This window comes from Paroedura picta, chromosome 11 (genome assembly GCF_049243985.1).
Source record: "Paroedura picta isolate Pp20150507F chromosome 11, Ppicta_v3.0, whole genome shotgun sequence".
In the NCBI taxonomy this organism is placed as follows: Eukaryota; Metazoa; Chordata; class Lepidosauria; order Squamata; family Gekkonidae; genus Paroedura; species Paroedura picta.
Genome location: NC_135379.1, coordinates 40,841,358 through 40,859,683, shown reverse-complemented (window position 1 = coordinate 40,859,683; position 18,326 = coordinate 40,841,358). Strand labels below are relative to the sequence as shown.

The 18,326-nt window shown below is 42.0% G+C and overlaps 1 protein-coding gene across 2 annotated transcripts; it reads right to left on the bottom strand.

Moving 5' to 3' along the window:
* Nucleotides 1-5,024: 5,024 nt before the first annotated feature.
* CDV3 (CDV3 homolog) lies at nucleotides 5,025-13,775 on the bottom strand. 2 transcript variants are annotated; one of them, XM_077302668.1, is made up of 5 exons: nucleotides 13,203-13,775; nucleotides 9,969-10,045; nucleotides 9,134-9,270; nucleotides 8,114-8,267; nucleotides 5,025-7,029 (listed from the first exon to the last, which is right to left on the bottom strand). In XM_077302668.1, the coding sequence occupies exons 1-5, from the start codon at nucleotides 13,440-13,442 to the stop codon at nucleotides 6,903-6,905; spliced, it is 735 nt and encodes a 244-aa protein (XP_077158783.1). In that variant the 5' UTR covers nucleotides 13,443-13,775; the 3' UTR covers nucleotides 5,025-6,902. The 2 variants fall into 2 exon arrangements, with proteins under 2 accessions (XP_077158783.1, XP_077158784.1); XM_077302669.1 differs by having other exon boundaries at nucleotides 5,025-6,610; nucleotides 13,203-13,772.
* Nucleotides 13,776-18,326: the final 4,551 nt, after the last annotated feature.

Sequence of the window (18,326 nt, the reverse complement as noted above, 5' to 3'; positions counted from 1 at the left end):
TGTTGTGTCAGCTGGGTACTGTCCTTAACCATCAGAAGTAGGCTTGGGTTTTGCTCTAAGTTTATCATGGCTCCATGAACATTTCTTAAGCCAATGGTTTTTAGCTTTTCACAGCTTACATCCTACCAGTTGCCGTATCAAGGAAGCTGGGTCACCATGATAGGAACAAAAAAGCTCACTTTTTTCCTAAGGACATTTATATGGTCATAGGTGTTCTGTTAGTGACAATTTATCAGTTTATCAATTATGGTAAGTTTTAAGAACATAAAAATGCAGTAGCACAATGGATAATCCCCGGTAGGTAGGGATAGTAAGAAGTGGCAAATCAGGGACACCTCCTTTGTACAGGAGTCCGAGGGTGTTGCTGGCATGCAAAAAAATCAGATGGATAATATAGAGTAGAAATCGAAAGAGATGCATGTCATACTAGCAGGTGGGGGATTAAGGGTGAGTGAATTCTTAGTAACTGTGATGAAAACCCTTTCTCCCTGGACTCCTTATGTAGAAGCAGTTCATTTTTCTTGCTTGGAATGCGGAGGCAGGGACTGTGTTTGTTTTCAAGATATGATATAACTCATAAAATGATGCTAAATACCAGTGGTACATGTCAAAATCTCAGGATAGCTAACCCTTCCCATTTTCTGTTGGGTGTGGAACTTGGTCCATTGATGTGAAAACGCACAAGCTTTTGCCCAAACATGCTCACAGAAACCTTTGGCTCTATGGTGACTCTGGCAGAAAACCTATGTATTGTAATGAACCTTTGCCATGGAGATCCATCAGCTTATGAACACCCTTCCTGCGTGCTTCAACTCAGGAAGCCTCTACAAACGGGTGCGCTAACAAAAAGTAAGTTTACAAAATGAGTTTTTAACAAGCTGGGTTCAAGACACCATTATAGCTCCTGGTCTTCACTGAAAGGAATCTACAACCAAGGACTGCCACTGTACGTTGGAGACCAGGGTACATTTTCCCTTAAACTGTTACCTTGCAATGGACAGGCATTGTAACAATCTGAAATAAGTTATTCTCCTTGCTACCTCCTCCAAAAGTCTGCTGCAGGAACCAGCTGAAGGAGACTGGAATGCGAAAAGACATGAGGATGAAGTTGACTTTGCACAAGATCTAAAAGGCATTCAAATTCTTGCCTCCAGCACCAGATAGTAGTAGACATCCCCATTCCTCTTGCCCAGTGGTTCTCAACCTTCCTAATGCCACGACCCTTTAATACTGTTCCTCATGTTGTGGTGACCCCCAACCATCAAATCATGCAAGTGTTCTTTCACAGAAATTAAACTGAAACTGACCAATGGCATGAAGATCCATGAAATTCATGATTGTATATAAATTTTTTTCTGGGGTTTCTCAGTTCAGTTCTGCCTCTTGTCCCACCATGCTGATCTCACTCTTTTCCACTGCTCCCGACAGACAAACGCTCTATCAATCTACCCTGAAAGTCTGTTGTATGGATGGTGCCCTCCCCCCAGCCAAGCTGCTTGCCCTGCTGCGACCCCTGTGAAAGGGTCTTTCGACCCCTAAAGGGGCCCTGACCCCCAGGTTGAGAACCACTGTTCTTGCCTTATCAATGAGAAGTCCACACCTCCAGTTCAGGGAAAAAAAACATGCATACTGAAAATATATGCAAAAACAGATATACTGATAGGTAAATGGCAAATCCCATCTTTCTGTTAAAGGATCCCTAGTTGGAATAGTGACTAAGGAGGCAAAAGAGGGCTTGCTACTTTTAAGAACAGCAGATTTATGAGAATGGTAAACTGTGAACGCAAGTTTATTTTATTCAGGGAGTTTACAAAAAATAACAATTGATCTCATGTAATTCCCATGCAAAACCCAAGAACCTTGTTAATACAATTAGATCTGCACAGTTAATCACGTAATACCAGAAAGGATGCATAAAGATTGAAAAAACTCAACCATGCCTTCTTGCAAATTCATTGTTACATGATCCATATATATGTTTTGCAGAGAAGCCTTGAATAAGTAGCGAAATACTGTAATGAAAACAAAAGTTGAGCATTTGCTTATTGTGACAAGCAGCCACCAGACCTCTGCTGATTAGCTGTGCTTGGTACTTCTGTAGCACCTTCCATCAGGGAAACTCAAAAACATTCTACAATGAAGATAACCCTCACAACACCCCTGTGAGGTAGGGAAGTGTTCTCTTTATAACTAAAAAACTGAGGCACCATAAGACTTCCATCCATTCCTATCCCATACAAAAGAGTGCTTTCGTCCTTTTGGCCCACTTCATCCATGTTCACGATCTTGCCATTTGTGAGTATTAATAGTTCAATAGGCCTGAGTGAATATATTCTGTAGCAGCATGAAGCTTGTTGTATTTCATTTGCTCCATTACAATGAAGCAATTTGTGCCGACTAAATATGACTGCATCTCATTTTGCAGTCTAGAGTTTGTGTAATTATCACACATAAAAGCATTCTTCCCTGCTCCTGAAGCATTTCTTCATATTATGCCTTCCTGATTCATAACCATTCTGTACTGCAGAAGTGTAAGATTGGACCATCCAACTTCCAATTAGATGGGGAATATTTTATCATTGCCTTGTAAGATGCTGTCTTTGTAAAACAAACTATTCTGTTGCACCTTTGTACAGTATAGCCGAGCTGCAGTTTTCTATAGTGGGGATCGTCCAAAAGTAACCTCTCTTGCCATACATGCTGGGCTCCCTTCTGGAATTCTACCACCTCATTCTATGCATGCAGCAGGCAGAGCAAAGAATCACCATTTGGAACCATTTTCTTATTTAGGTATCTACTAGTCCAGGCTGGAATTTTCTGCAGGCTTGGCACATTTACTCCACTTGCTTCCTGGTATGGGTTTCACGGAGTGCTTACTAATCGCCATTATATTTGCTTTTTATCTTTCAGCTACTGTAGTTGTTCATAATGAAGTCTGTTCAATGCAGTATATATGTACTTTTGCAGTAGAGGTCTGCTCCTATTCTGCAATGTTCCGAAAGCAACGATTGCAGCTTCTGCGCTAGCTACAGTTAGGCAAACTTTATCCAAAACACTGCTGGTCTCCTTTGACTATTACTATGCAGACAGAACTATGATAACATCATTTTCAGCAGTAATAGAGCAGTCTAAGGCCGCGGTGCTAAACACTTCTATACACAGGTGCCATTCAAGTCAAATGAGTACATAGCAGATATGTATGCAAACCTGGCTCTGTTCAAAGCCTGTAGAATGGTCAATCGGGGTTGAGGATTGGTCTCACTTGACCTAGCTGTTAGCTTCATAGTGGATGTCTGATACAACTAGGTGCTTGTGCATCTAAAATTCAGTTGCCAGGGATGGAAGAGCTTATGAAGGGGGCACCCAACCATAAGCCCTCTCTATTCCAGTATGACACCCATCACTGAACAAGCAAACAAGCAATGTGGCATGATATTGATCACCATAGTGCATAGGCCCTATAGCTAGAGGCACATCTGCTGACAGTATGTAGGTTTGATGCAAGTGTTAAAATGTTAGGCCCTGCAGGCACTCCTAACTCTTTCACAGAATGAACACTCCCTTCCCAAGATCCCTTTACCACCAATTAAGAATGGACATCCTTTTCTGGAATATAAGTTCCAATGCATTCCTCAGATTATCAGAATAACAAATTATACATAAATGTGGCTTGATTGATAACCTTTCCAAAAAGTTAAGTAAAATATAGATTGACTATACTTACCTCAAACAAAACCTGCACTGCACTGTGATTTTGAATGCAGCCCCAAATGCACTATTTTTAATGACCACTCATGAATATTGTCAGGGTTCTGCCAGATTTATTAGCTTCAATGTTCACTCATACAAGAATAGCTACCTTTAAGCAAACCTGGAATAAACCCCAGCAGTTAGCTTTGGTTTTTGGAGTCTAATTAGGGCTAGTCTGAACTTTCTGCTAAAACACTGGCTGGAAGGATCTTACCTATGTTTTCTGATGGTAGAAGGCACTGTCAGTTAAAACAGGAAAGGTAATTATCAGCCTTTTCACCCACCATCTGCATCTACCCCACCGCCTTTTCAAACGTCCACAGAATCCGAGCTTAAGTTTTACAGAGTGACCCTAATTTAAAAAATTGTAATTATATGCTTGAGAGATCACTCAACATTTAGCCCTTTCTTTTCCCTTATGTTCTATTTTGGTTACCAAATAGGATCCAACAATTTTTTCCACCACCAGCTAAAACTGAAATGCATTCAGCAAAACTAACTCAGCCAGAATCCAGAATGAAGCATCACTCAATTGTACTCCGGATTAACTCAAGTGGTATTCTTCCTTTCCCTACAGACCCTAGTAAAGTACTTATACAGCAGACTTTTTAATGGGAAAAATACCTAAGCATTAAGCATTAACTTCAGTCATGAAGTAATACACTTCATACAAATTTACCCCCTAAGCACACACAAGTCTGCCAAGGCGGTAGGGTAATATAAAGTCCTAAGTGGACAAGTTTTAACTGTTATAGAATTCAGTGGTGTAAAAGGAATTATATGTTGGACCAAGATTTGGAATTGTATTTTGTTTTCTGAAGCTGTTTGGTGACTTAGACAAAAATATATGTTTCAATGTCTATGCTTTTCAGTGTGAAAAAGTCTTATACTTGCAAAAGCCCCCAAATTGAAGGTTACAAAAAGTTTACTATGGATCAGCAAGCAAGTCTGCTTAAGTACCAATAACTGACTGCCAACCTCAGCCATGCTGTTTCCTTACCAAGAGCAGGAAATTACTTTAAGCAGTGGAGTTTGCTAGTGGCAATATATGCAACCATGAGGTAGACAGTGATCAGATTTACCAAGCAAACCAAAGGGATGGACACCATTATCAGTAGTGCACAGCTGATGATTTACAGTCCAAATCTATGCACATGTGGAGATCAATGACCTGCATAGGAGTTTCAACTTCCCAATCATACATAAGTTTTTATCATGATTAATGATGCATGGCATCATCATATCTACATGTAAAGATTCATTAGACTCCAGAATTCATGTACATTTCCATTTATTATATTTATTAATTGTTACAATGTTTTCTTGCTCTGCCAACCATGCCCAAGAACTCAAGTGAAGATACAAAGGACAGCTTCATCTACCCTATCACAGTATAGTAAAACTTGATTTCTGTGTAATAACAACTTCATAAAATGTCAAAGCTGGTACTGAAAATCTTATGTTTCCACTATGCCATTAAGTGACATACAAATCCACATAATCTTAGTTCTTCAGCTTTAATATCCTGCTAATGTTTTCTTGGCAAATGCATTTCACGAAATATATACGGTTCAACAGTATCAGCTGTAGGTTTACGTTCAGTGATGTGAGCACCCAGAAGCCTGGCTTTTGTTACTTTATATCTATATAAAAATGCAACTGTTTAGTAGCCATTTGGGTTATGGAGAGCAATTCTTTACAGAAATAAGGCGGATGCCATTCTAAGTACTGAGAGAAAACAGTTGGTTTTTCTATAAACCAATGATTTGACACCATTGCCAATAATCAGTTCTTTAGAGACAATACCAGTATCAGTAACACCAAATTTTGGATGCAAGGAAAAATTAAACAGGATTAATCTCCTTTATGCAGGAACATCTTTAGGATTTGAATGGAGTTCTAGCCACTGTCAATATCACACGGTACAATATAGCACAAATCTTAGCACAAAGTACTATTATACTAGCTTCTCTCCAAAGAAATGGACATAACTGGTCAAAAGAGTGACCTGTAATTGAAGTCATCACTGAATCTTTGGGCAGCAGAGGAAAAAATGCTGTAAATGCAACATCTTATTCCCAAAATATTTCCGAATTTCAACCAGTAAGAAGCCACAACAAAGGACATTTTTCACTTGACATGTAGTTACTTCCATTATGCAAACACAACAGTGTGCGATCAGCAGCTGTTACTTGCCGTAATACAAAGTTAAAGCTAAGTATATGGCATGTGTTTTTCCAAAATACGCTCCAGATGCTAAGGGAGCACAGACCTTTCTGGCCACTGAATGCAAACCTACAGAAATCCTCATCCCTTGAACCCCAGAGAAGAAAAAAATTATTAAATATGGACAGTCTGCATATTCCATGCTGCTACTTGACTATACTGCAATTTCTCAAGCCAGGAAAGGCATATTTTTTTAAATGAAGAAGAGTTTACATAGTTGAAAAAGTTAATATATGCAGACTAGTCTCCCTACATTTTCTATCTGGTTGTGTATTTCTGATAACTTAAGTCAAATTAAGGTAAACAAACTACAGCTCAACAGTACACTGCATATTTCTGAAAGTGGTATATACTAGAGGTTTCTAGTCAGTTATGGCTACATGTGAGAGGATGTTGTAAGTTTGGGGCACAGGACAAGTTGCTCATTTAAGGTCACTTCAATTTGTTATTTATAGTAAATCAGAACCCAGATGGCTGACTTCTGCAGGATTGCTGAGAGGAATCCAGTAGAGCTGGTTTCGAGTTTCAGATGGCCACTAAAGAGTTGTAACCTTTTCCAGAAGTTGTGATCCACATGGTGTCCACAATGAGTGCAGCAAGTCTGAGGTAGTCAACCCTTACGAAGGCTCAGTATCTGAACATAAAAAGATTTGAAATAACCACTGGCTGCCGATAGTTTTGCAGAGTAATCAAAATACTGGGGACTCTTGTTCGGCCACTTACATTAATATCTCTTACATCCAAAGAAGAAATCAGTTGTACCATATTAAGTGCAGAAGAGCCAATCACTTACGTCAAAGTAGTCTGCACTTGCTGCAGTAGATCCAGCAGAAAGGAGACGGCATGTTCACAATAGCTGTAGTTTAGTTACCTTAGACTGGAAGGGTATCAAATAACCATTCCTTAATTGTAATGTGTGTGCAGCTTTACTGATTCCCAAGCACAGCATATTGGTTGTCTAGCTGAAGTTTAGTTGCCTGGGTTTTTGAAACCTCATCCCTACCTCTATTTTTGTGTTTTACTACTTCAAAGCTCTTCTCCATTTCTTTATCCCTAAGGGAAAATAAATGTAATCAGTAAGGGTCTTAAATGCACTTGCCCCTCAGAAATATTAGTTCAATGACACTAAGCTTTAGTCACAAAGTTCCATGGCTTGGGCCACTGACACAATGGTGTTATGGCATACAAGCCAGGGAACTCAGAAGCATGGCTATGGTCCTGCGCATGTCTACAGGGATTACTACAAGAGACTAATAATCCCATTACAGAAACTGCTTTTGAATCACAATGGCACAGCTGAGGATTTGCTGTCTTTAAAAGACAAAAAGGAAATCCAGCAGGGTTACTGGCATAGTTCCCTGCATTATGGATATAATGGACTCCATAATAGAATATACCACCATAAACAATTCTGAATATTTATGTCCAATTTAGTGTTACATGTTTGGAAGTACAGACTTCATTCCAGAAAATTACAAGAACAAAGGAGGTTTGAAGATTTATCAACGGTCTCACATGTATACTGAGAAGAGTCTCATAATCTGCCTGTAACAAGGCATGGAAGCCTATGGTTCAAACTCAAAAGATTCTCTTAAGTACACTCAAGATCTGGATGTATATAAAGTACTATACTAAACTAAGTTCCAGACCCGTGAGATTGTGACAGAGATAAGGCCAGAATCTTTGAGAACATTTGGTTCCAGACAGACACGACTAGAACCAGCAAACCAAAGTCTAAGTTGTAGTTTAGCTAACCAAGCTACTCAAGGAGGCACAAAATTAAAGCAAAGCCTTATTTCTTCTGTTAAGTTACTGAAAGTTTTGAAATCCCACGAATGGCCAATTAAATTTAAGATCCATTCTCATTTGACACCTGGCACAACCAAGGAATCCACTTCCCAGTACTCTATTACCCCATCCCTCTAATCAGTCTCTGAATATCAAATAATTGTTTAATGTCAGGACATGCAAGAATACAATCCACATGTATATTTATATATTCAAAGTCTGCTTGCTTCTTTGGGTGCCTATCATGTCACATACGGCTTTGTCTGATTTCTGTGGACAGGATTAGAAAACTCTGAAGGATTAGGAAAAAAGCAATGTTATGAGGCAACTATACTATGACCATACTTACTTTCTGGTATCTACATGCTTGGCAGTGGACTGCAATGATGGAAATTGTGTATCACTATAGATTTCTGGGGGTCCTTGCGGTGCTTTCCGTGTCCTGGTTTCTCTAGCACCAGGTGGCCTATATACTCCACTGGATGGGACAGGCTCTGGGCTTTCTAATAAGTGATTTAAGACAAAATGTACAAACAACATAAGTGAATGCATGTGCCAGTTTGGAACACAGTGGCATAACTTCATACAGAGCACTGTATACCATCTAACCGTCTGAAGATACTGAGTCTTCATTGAATGAAACAACCTGGTTCTTTGTTCTAACAGGCAAGCTATTATCAAAACTATTTTACACAAAGACTACCAAACAACGTAACAATGGAACAGCTCCTTAGTATCTAGTCTTCAAATTCCTGAGAGCCAGCTTGGTTTTGTGGTTAGGAGTGCAGACTTCTAATCTGGCAAGTCGGGTTTGATTCAGCACTGACCCATATGCAGCCAGCTGGGTGACTCTGTTCCGCCAATAAACAGTATAACATGTTTTACATACAGAATAGTAAAGAAAAACCATGCACATCATTCTTGAGCAAAGGCAGGCATCATCTGTTCCCAGGCAATTATAACAAATGTGATCTACCCAGAGGAGAAATAGTACTCTGCTATCCCCCCTTCTTGCTTTAATCAGGCCTGACTGTCGGGAGAAAGATAATTATATACATTGCCTAAATGAAAATGTAATAAAATTTTCCCTAACAGTTCAAGTCACATGCCCACAATATTGACATGTAAAGCCATAACTTTTAGAATAGAGCTAATTCCTCAACTAAGCTACCCAGCCCCTAGCAAAATGGCCTTCCCCCATTCGGATATGAATTAAAAAACCCAGAGGTGCTGACACCACTATATCCATTCAGAATTAGCAGTACTGCCGTTACCATGAGATTGACAGCTTTAGCTTTCTATTTTGATCATCATCAGTACAGTAATGGAAAGTCCTGGTTAAAACGAATATGGGTAAATAACAACTTACCAACTATTTCAACAACAGGGTTTTGTGTAGTAGCAGACCTATTCCATGGGCCAGATGATCTGTCCACACCACCACCAGATTCTTCACTGTAATCCCTTGGTTCTTCTCTCTTTTCACCTTCATCATCATCTTTTTCACTGAGGGGAAAAAGCAAAAAGTAGTGTGCATATCTACCATTTACATACTATGAACTTATACAACACACTACTTGTTTCATATTTTGGGCTGTAAGCACATAGGCTTCAGTGGTGGTTATACTATGTTGTGATCTAAAATAAAACAAAGATTTCTATGTATTTTGCTATGCTCTCCATATGAGCACAGTGATGTCTTACAAATAAAAGGGATGGCCTGAGCAGAAACCGCTAAAGGCCAAAAGTAAGTCAAGTATAGAGTACAAAGGCTGCAAGAATTATACAGCTGAAGGGGAAGGACAAGCTAATAATCCCAATACAGTTGCTGCCCATGTGATAATTAAAAATAAGATTAAGAGAATGCAACACTCTGATAACTTCAGTGCTCCTTATGAAATGAAAACATCTAGGAACAAGTTTAAACATTCAGCCTGCTTCTAGTTCAGCTGACACATTATGTAAAAATCGTTAAGAGTACAACATGGTTCAAATTTGCACACAGTAGGGATTGCTTTGAAGCAAAACAAGCTATCATGTGGTAAGTGATTTTAAGGATGACTTGACCAGTGGCATTTCTTTAACCGTTAAAGTGAAGCCAATCTCAGTTAGCTAATTTTACAAAGAATCTGCTTCATTCAGGTAAACACAGAATATTGATTAAAAATTATTTCAATAGATTTGTATTCTCAAGACAGTAGTACCTTATTTGCATGGATTGAACTCTGAGACCACTATAGTCAATTTCTTCCTGCTCAAACTCCTTCCAGTCGTCCTCTTCCTGAAAGAGGCAAGTATACTAGCTCATTATCAGGCACTTCACACTGAAACTCATAAAGCAACCACGAAAGAACAAAAAGGTATCCCCCCACACACACCTGTGGCAGAAAATCCAGTTCTAAAGTCAAAATTAGTATCATAGGAAGGCACAGAATTACATTGCTGTTTTTTAATAACCTATTTAAATATGACCTTTGAAACCATTTAATGGATGTGATCTGCTCAGGCATAAGAGGCTCAGCATTTTAGTACTGTTTGTATCTATTGCTTAGGTTTCACAGCACATGTTTGCCCTTGACAGAACAGGGCATGAAACACACTTTTAGTGTAATGCTTCAAAATGTTATTTGTAACAGCCAGATTGATAATTGCCACTAACTGGGAAAACACAGATAATAATTCATTAGATAATTGGCAAAAGAAAATAAGGCAGTTATTATTTTGGAAAAATTAATAAATAACATTAAAGTAATTCAAGGGAAGAAAAAGAATCAAGATTTCAATATAATTTGGATTGATTTGGCAAATTACCTAAGGAAATTTTCAGACTGTAAGGTATGTGAATTCATATTGTAACTTGAGACTTGAATTATGATTAATGGATGAAATGTAATATATGAAATGGACATTGTTTAAAAGTATCAAAAGATTGACGAAGCTACAGAGATGGGTTGGGGTTTTGTTGTTGGGGATTGTCTGTTGATTGTGTGTAATTTAATAATAAAATTTTTATTTGAAAATGGGTAAACATGAAGGTAATGTGTAATTTGTTTTTGCCATGTTTTTTCCTGTTATGCAAAAGACCCCTGCAGTTCAGAATACAGAATATATTTATTATTTATTTATATTTATATATTGAATGTCTTGGGGTGGTTTACAAGATCAATAAAATACAATAAAATACCCTAAAATACTCCATTAATACAATAACATAATAATAATAATAATAATAATAATAATAATATAACAAGATGGCGGATAATAAAATACCAGCCCATTCCCCCGTTCAGCAAGGGAAACTGGGAGCTACCTGGGAGCAAGGAACCTAGTTCGCCTCAACTTAAGAGATCCTCAGATGGCAACTCTGGGTACTGCTCTGGGCAGAAGAGCTCTGTCTTGCAGGCTCTGTTGAAAGCTGACAAGTCCAACAGAGCCCTTAGCTCTTCTGGGAGCTCATTCCACCAGGTTGGGGCCAGGGCTAGGTGTATATCCTGGGGGCCCAGGACAACCAGTAAATTCACACCCTGGGGGGGGAGTATAAATAGATAAGCGGTCCCACAGATAGGTAGGACCCAGGCCACGTAAAGCCTTATATAAAAATGCACATTTAAATCCATCTGACCATACAACATTTTCCTGCATTCAATTTTATTCTGACAACCACAATGTAAGGTAGGTTAGGTTGAGACAGGGAGTGACTGTCTTGAAATTACTCACAAAGTTTCATGGATGAGTTAAGAATCTGAACCCAGACATCAGCAGTCCTAGCCCAGCACTAGTCACTATACCATACCAGCTTCCAACTTTCTACAGTGAGTTACAAATAGGATTAGAGTAGAAAGATAGTCAGCTTTTTGTCAGCTAAAGTTTCTTCTGCTTCAGAAACATACAAGTGCAAAGGCTCCATCCTTATCCTTTTAGGAAGACATTTCAGTGTGGAAACCACTACCAGTGGCGAACACTAAAACTGTACTTCCCAGTATGATTTTTAATCAAATACTATAATAAATAGCACTTGCTAACAGAGTTCTTTCTGGGTAACCAAAACAGTTACTGAGGATGGGAAATCACATTCCAGGAAAAAACAAATTTTAGACAGAAATGATACGCAGCTCCCCAATCATTTCACTTCCTCATTTCCCTACTAGCTGGTCCAAACTCTAGTTCAAGCCCATTTCAATAAGAAACAGAGTGCTTAGGTATGCTAGAGATGGTGAATTAGGAAGACAAAGTGCAACTGCAGCACATTTTATTGGCCCAAAATGCTTTTAGGCTTTCAAAATTCTTGAAGATTACTTTCATTTTTTTTTGCTCATGTTTTAGTAGAATTCAATGGAAAGCCAAATAAGGCATTTAAATAGCAAGTTTTTATTTAATTTCTATATTGCCCCTCCCCATACAGGCTCAGGTCAATAACTACTTTAATATGTGGTCTTATAGGCCTAGCAGCAAAACATACTAGTGGCATAGTTGTTTTGCCTTGTCATAGTAATGATATGCACAAACAAGTGGTTGTTCCGCTACAAGTGGTTTGAGGGGTTTACTGTTTATAAAATACTGTAAATAAAATAAATAAATACTGTTTGAGTCCATCCACTCTTCAAAACCACTGGTAGGCATTCAGCTGCTCAACACTCAGAGAGCAGTCTTGCTGGGCAAGTGAATGAATCATATGCTGAGCCTCTGTACATTAATGGCTGGGAACAACCTGTAGCAGTCTTCGGCAATGTCTTCTGTAAGTTCAAGAATTTAAAGTCCAATTTTTTTTTTAAAGGTGAAACCTTAAAACTGCCTCCAACACTGAACACCGCCACTCCTATAACAAGTGCCATTTCCTTAATATTCATTGCATGGAGAACGCTATTTTAAATTTTCAAGAACTCCGCTTTGGAGGCCATTTTTTCCACTGGAAGAGGCTGGACTGTCATATTGCAGCCAGCGGCACGATGTCTTTCTTTCTGAACGCCCTTTCCTTCCAAAGTTGAAATAACGGTAACGAACTACCGCAGCTCGAGAAAGACACACACCGAGAGAACGAGCGAGCTACTGCCCAGCTGGCTCCAGGCCACGGCGGCCGATCTCAATCCCGATCTGACCACGGGTTAAGTCGCTAGTTGGACTCAACTCCGAGGGCTCAGGAAAGCACGAGATCCCTGCAGCGGGAACGCCCGGGATGGCAGAACGGGAGGCCAGGCGGGGCCCCACTTCGGGCGTCTCTGACGCGGGAGCCCCGCCGCCCACCTGTTCCCCAAGGGAAGGGAAGCCCCCCCCCCCGAGACCCCAAGGTGGGCGTCGTGCGCTCGATCCCCACGCCCCAGAGGCAGGCCCCTGACCCCGCGGCTGCGCCCTCTGCCGGCAGGAAGCCACCAACGCCCACAGGAAGCAGTCAGGGAGAGCTCCCCCGCCCCCCCACTCCTCGCCCCCCCCACCGCCCCTACCTTGTTCATGGCCCTCGAGGACGCGGGGTTGGCGCCGGTCGTGCCCCCCGAGCCGCCGCCGCCCTCGGCCTGCCGGCTTCCGCCCAGCCCCCCGGCATTGGCGGCGTTGGACGAGAGCGCCGAGGAAGCCGAGGCGGCGGCGTTGGCGGGGCCTCCTCCCCGGCCGCTCTTCTCTTTCCGCTTCTTCTTGTCGCGCTTGGCGAAGAAGTCGTCCAGGCTCCTCTCCTCAGTCTCGGCCATGGCGGCGGCCCCTCCTCCTCCGCCTCGTGCTGCGGCCGACTGGCTGGACGCGTCGCCCTCGCGCCGGGCGGTTGGGCTGCTCCAACGCCCTGGCGGCGCGAGGGGAGCCACCCAGCAGTCTCACGTGCGGCCGCCCGGCAGCCGATCCCGCCTCGCCGGGGGGCCGCTAGGAGGGGGTCGCCCGCAACCGTCGCCTCCCTGCCTCGCGCGGCGGCGGCGGCGCCCGTTCGAAGGCGGCCAGGCGGCTTCCGCTCTCCACGTTGGTGGCCGCCGCTTGACACAGCCCAAGGAAAAGGGTGGGAGGCGGTGGGGGGGAGAGAGAGCGAAGGGCGGAGCCGAGCGCGGTGAGCGCTCTGCTGACGTAGGCCTCTGAGGCGTACCTTATTGGGCAGGAGCGCGAGGAGGTGGGAGTACGCGTGCGCGTTGCTCCCTGCTCGCCCTCCCCACGGAACGGAAAGGCTTCTCCCAGCCAATGGGGGCCGACGGCGAACGTCGGGCTCGTGAATGCCGGCAGGGGAGGACGTAGGGTCCGAAACTAGTGATTGGCCCGTTAGGGGAGAGGAGAGAGGGGAGGGGGCTCTTGGGGAGCTCAAGGTTCGTTAGCCTGGGCGGTTGAGTCGCGCTTGCGCAGAAGTAACCCAAGTGGAGCCCTTGAAGACCAACGGCGTTCTCTTCAGAGCATGAGGTTTCGTGTGCTTGCACGTAGCTCATGCATGTGGGCAGTGAGAGCCAGCTTAGCATAGATGGCTACCATTTCTTTGGGTTTAAATCGCGGGGGGAACAGAGAAGGAAATAAATATGTCAAAATGGGAGATTAATTGTGGAATGCTGAGAATTAATGGCCGTTGCACTCTATCCCGCTCCTCTCCAGGCGACCTTACAGCAGCAGCATCTTCGAAGTGATTGGCTGCGTAGACCGGAGAAATACCTTTCTATCTACCATTCCAAGTGACATTACATTCTGCCAGTCATCGTGTGACATTACCTCTTACTATTGTTACAAATATAAAATAAAGAGGATGTACAGCCCTTCTGGGGGATTGGTGAGATTGCAGATGTAAGGGCTAAATGAGGTTAGCATATGTAGTGAGATCCTTAACACTATTTCGCTCCCTTATATATTTGGGAAATAGCCTCCTGGGAGGAGACTGTCCAGGCCCACCCTGATTGGCCCTCCAGCTCCCACCTTCCCTGCTAGAAGCCTTGTTGCTGTGGCCTCCATTTGCGCCCAGGAGGACAGAGGCAGCAACAAGGTACGCTCCTGCAGTGAGGGAGCTGCGAGGGCGGTTTGGAGCCTCCCTGTGGCTCGCAAATCCCTACCGCTGCCTCACAGAGGTGGCCACAGGGCTTTGCGGCTTGACAGATGGGGTTGGTGCCTCCCTTCCCCATTCCCCTTCCCTTCCCCTTTCAAAGCCCATTTTTAAAAATGTGCTTTGATGCTAGTAAGCCAATATCCTTGGTAGGTCCTGGGGATTCCATTGTTCTGAGAGTTGTAATAACTTGCAACTCACCCATTTCCCTTTCAAGTCTGTTCCTGAAGTTCCTTTGCAATAAAACAGCTACTTTGACGTCACTCATTGAATGTTCTGGAAGGTCGATGTGCTCTTTTATAGGTTTTTCAGCCCTTGTGATTCTTGATGTCAGATTTATATCCATTTATTCATTGATGTAGGGTTTAACCTATTTGCCCTATGTAGAGAACTGAGGGGCACTGTTGGCACTCAATGCCATATACAATGTTGGAAGATGAGCATGTGAATAAGCCTAAGATGGTGCAGTTGACATTAGGTCCAGTAATTGTGTTGTCTCAATGTATATGGTTGCAAATTTGGCAGCTGGGTTTATTGCAAGCTCTGGTACCAATGTCCATGTTTAAATTAGATGTTATATTATTGTGGGTGAGGAAATGTTTGCGATTGGGGGCTGCTTACCCTCTACATGTACGCTTATACCTTGAATAAAACTATGTTGGTCTTTAAAGTGCCACTAGACTCAAACTTTGTTCTTCCAACCAACATGGCTACTCACTGCATAAATAACAAGTCATTTGTGTTGCTTAGAGGGAATGAATTGAGTAATGCGAGATGGAGAAGACCACAGTGTTGCTCAGTGTAATTGAGAGTTTCCTTTGTATGGTTTCATGCTGTTCTTTATATGAGGAGTTTGAGTCTTTGCACTTCTAATCACACTGTATCCTTTACTGTCTTTTAGGTGTCAAAGCAAAACATTGTTTTTTTGTCTTATCAACTGCTTCATGCTACTGGCATGGAGTCTGTTTTATGGATAGTATATATATATATACTAAATATATTAAATTAAATAAACTAAATATATTAAATTATATTAAAATCTCTGTCTTACCAGCTTATTTGTATTCATATCAATCATATTATTTTAATTGTAAACTGATTTTGGAGGTGTGACATAAGCATTTCCTGAATAAATACTCAGCTGTGGTAGGAATCTGGCAATTTCCCATGCCCTTTTCTATATGCTTTACAGCAGTTGGGTACTAAGGTAGGAATTCAATGGGTTTAGATTTCTCTCTCCCTATTGCAAAAAGGATGCAACAGTTTTGCCTTGCTGTGTTGCTAACTGAGGTTTAGAGATTGGGATTTTCATTCTGTCCTGAAGATCTCTGGAGGATGTTGGGCAGGAAGAACTATCTATGCTGCATTGAGCTCCTAAGAAGGGGGGTGGGGGGAGATATAAAACAAGATATATTATTGAATTTATATCTTGCAGTCCTTTCTGTAGCAAAGCCTGTAATGGATATCTTAATAGAAACAGTGAGCAATTTGTCCCTGCCTTCCTCATACAGCTGAAAACATAGTATTTAAAAAGATGGGACAATAATAAAAACCACACCAAGTTTTAGAATTTCTGCATAATAATAAAATAGTATTTTATTTTGACTATAATTTTTTTCTGAGAATTTGGGATCATGTTAATATATGTTAATTTCTCAGAACTCTTCAGCCAATTTAAAGATAAAATCCTGGAACAAAACACATGTAGAGATTATTCCCAGTAATTGTGTTTTTGTAAGTAATATGAATAAATGGAGCTACCTACTATTGTGACTGAGAAACACTGGTGTGTCAAGGTCTACTTTGACTGGCAGTAATTCTCTGAGGTTTCTTTTACATCACCTACTCCCTGATCCTTTTAACTAGGGATACCAGGGATTGAACCTGGGACCTTCTGTAAGCAAAGCAGGTGCTCTAGCATTGAGCCACCACTCTACTCTGCATATGTATATTGGAGCATCACTGTTCGATTGGAAAGGAGCGAAGGATTCAGTAACTGCACCCAAAATTCAGCATGTCTTCAGTCTCAGTTCATTTTGTTGCAAATTCGTTGTCTCAGTTTCTGGGTCAGAGATGAGGGAAGATCCCTTGGCATAGGCTACATGGAACATTGTCCACATCAAGTGTTCTGTTTGAAATGGCAAACAATTGTGCCAACTAGGAATAAATGTGCTATTTAAAGTTCCAGGTTGGTGGGCACATTTGTCTGTTAATGGCACATTGGTCTGTTAATGCCCTTCCCCTTCCTTTGTGCCGAGGGTGATGGAGCATTTTTTAACTCAAGTTAAAATACCTTTCTGACCTTTACTCTTTTATTGAAGAACTACTGCAAAGTGAACAGATTCCCCTGACAAAGCCCATTGACAAAACACATAGGGGATTTTTTTGGAATTTTAACTCAGTAATAATATATAGTTTAGCTGATTTGTGCACAATTGACCTCAGACTTACTTTTTTTATCTCCTGTGACTAGTGTGGCCCTTTTATTGTTTCTTAGTTGATAAAACCTGGGATCACAAGAGATTACTTACGATGCAATAATGCAATAAAGGGACAATGGTGTGAGCATCCCTAGTAGTAATGGCCTAGACATAACACTGAAGCAGTTCACAGTTAAAATAATAAATTGCAGTGTAGAAAAAGACATTGATGTGTCATGTCTAGCCTTCTCTTGGAATAGTGCTGCAGAACCAGATGTTATTTCCCTTGAGTAGCAGAGTCTTTATACCAGAAAGGGCAGACATCTCACAAGAAACCCCGATTTGTTTTGGTTGTTCTGAAGCAACCATTTTCTTTTATTTACTAATTTTACCCCTGTGTATGATCAAGAACAGAAGTCTTCTGTCCTTGAGAGAGACTGAGCATTTTTTCCTTCTTTTTGCCCATGTGTCCATAAACCTGCCCCTCTCCAACATCCTTTTGATTCCTTAGTACTGAGTACTCTGTCTTGTCTACCAACTCCTGGAAGCATACAACCGGTGATCTTTTCTCCCACCAGCTGTCATGTTTGTGAACAGTTTGTGGCGTTACACTTACTGCCGTGCTTGGGACAATCTCAGGCAATAAGCTAGATTTTATCATGTACAGCAGTGGTCCCCAACCCCCGGTCCGGGAACCAGGACCAGTCCGTGGATCAGTCTGTACCGGGCCGGGGCTCCTCATCTTCCTCTCCAGCTGCTGCCTCAGGGGCTGCTCTGCCACTCTCCCGCTGGCTCACCTTTGGTGCTCTCCAGCAGCTACCATGGCTGGGCTCCCCCTCAGCATGGCACTGCACAGCTGCTGCTGGCAGTGCCCCCCAGTGAGTGGTGGGAAGTCAGGGGCACCAGTGGGAAAGCAAGTGGAGCAGGGGCTCAGGCGGCAGTGACATCCCTCGGCAAAAGACTACCGCCCCCCCCCCCCCGGGCCTCAGTAAAATTGTCAAGGGTTGACTGGTCCCCAGTGATAAAATGGTTGGGGGCTACTGACGTACAGTATACCAGCTTTTCTCAACTTTTTTACTGTTAAGAAACTCCTGAAACATCCATCAGACTTCGAGAATCACAAGAAGTGGTGCGATTTGGGAGAATATAGTTTG

Excerpts from the sequence above, each read along its gene's own strand:
- CDV3 (XM_077302668.1), bottom strand. The coding sequence starts at position 13,442 with ATGGCCGAGACTGAGGAGAGGAGCCTGGACGACTTCTTCGCCAAGCGC. Across the intron at positions 10,046-13,202 it reads CCTCGAGGGCCATGAACAAG|GAAGAGGACGACTGGAAGGA; the intron begins GTAGGGGCGGTG and ends TGCCTCTTTCAG. Across the intron at positions 8,268-9,133 it reads CCCTGTTGTTGAAATAGTTG|AAAGCCCAGAGCCTGTCCCA; the intron begins GTAAGTTGTTAT and ends ATCACTTATTAG.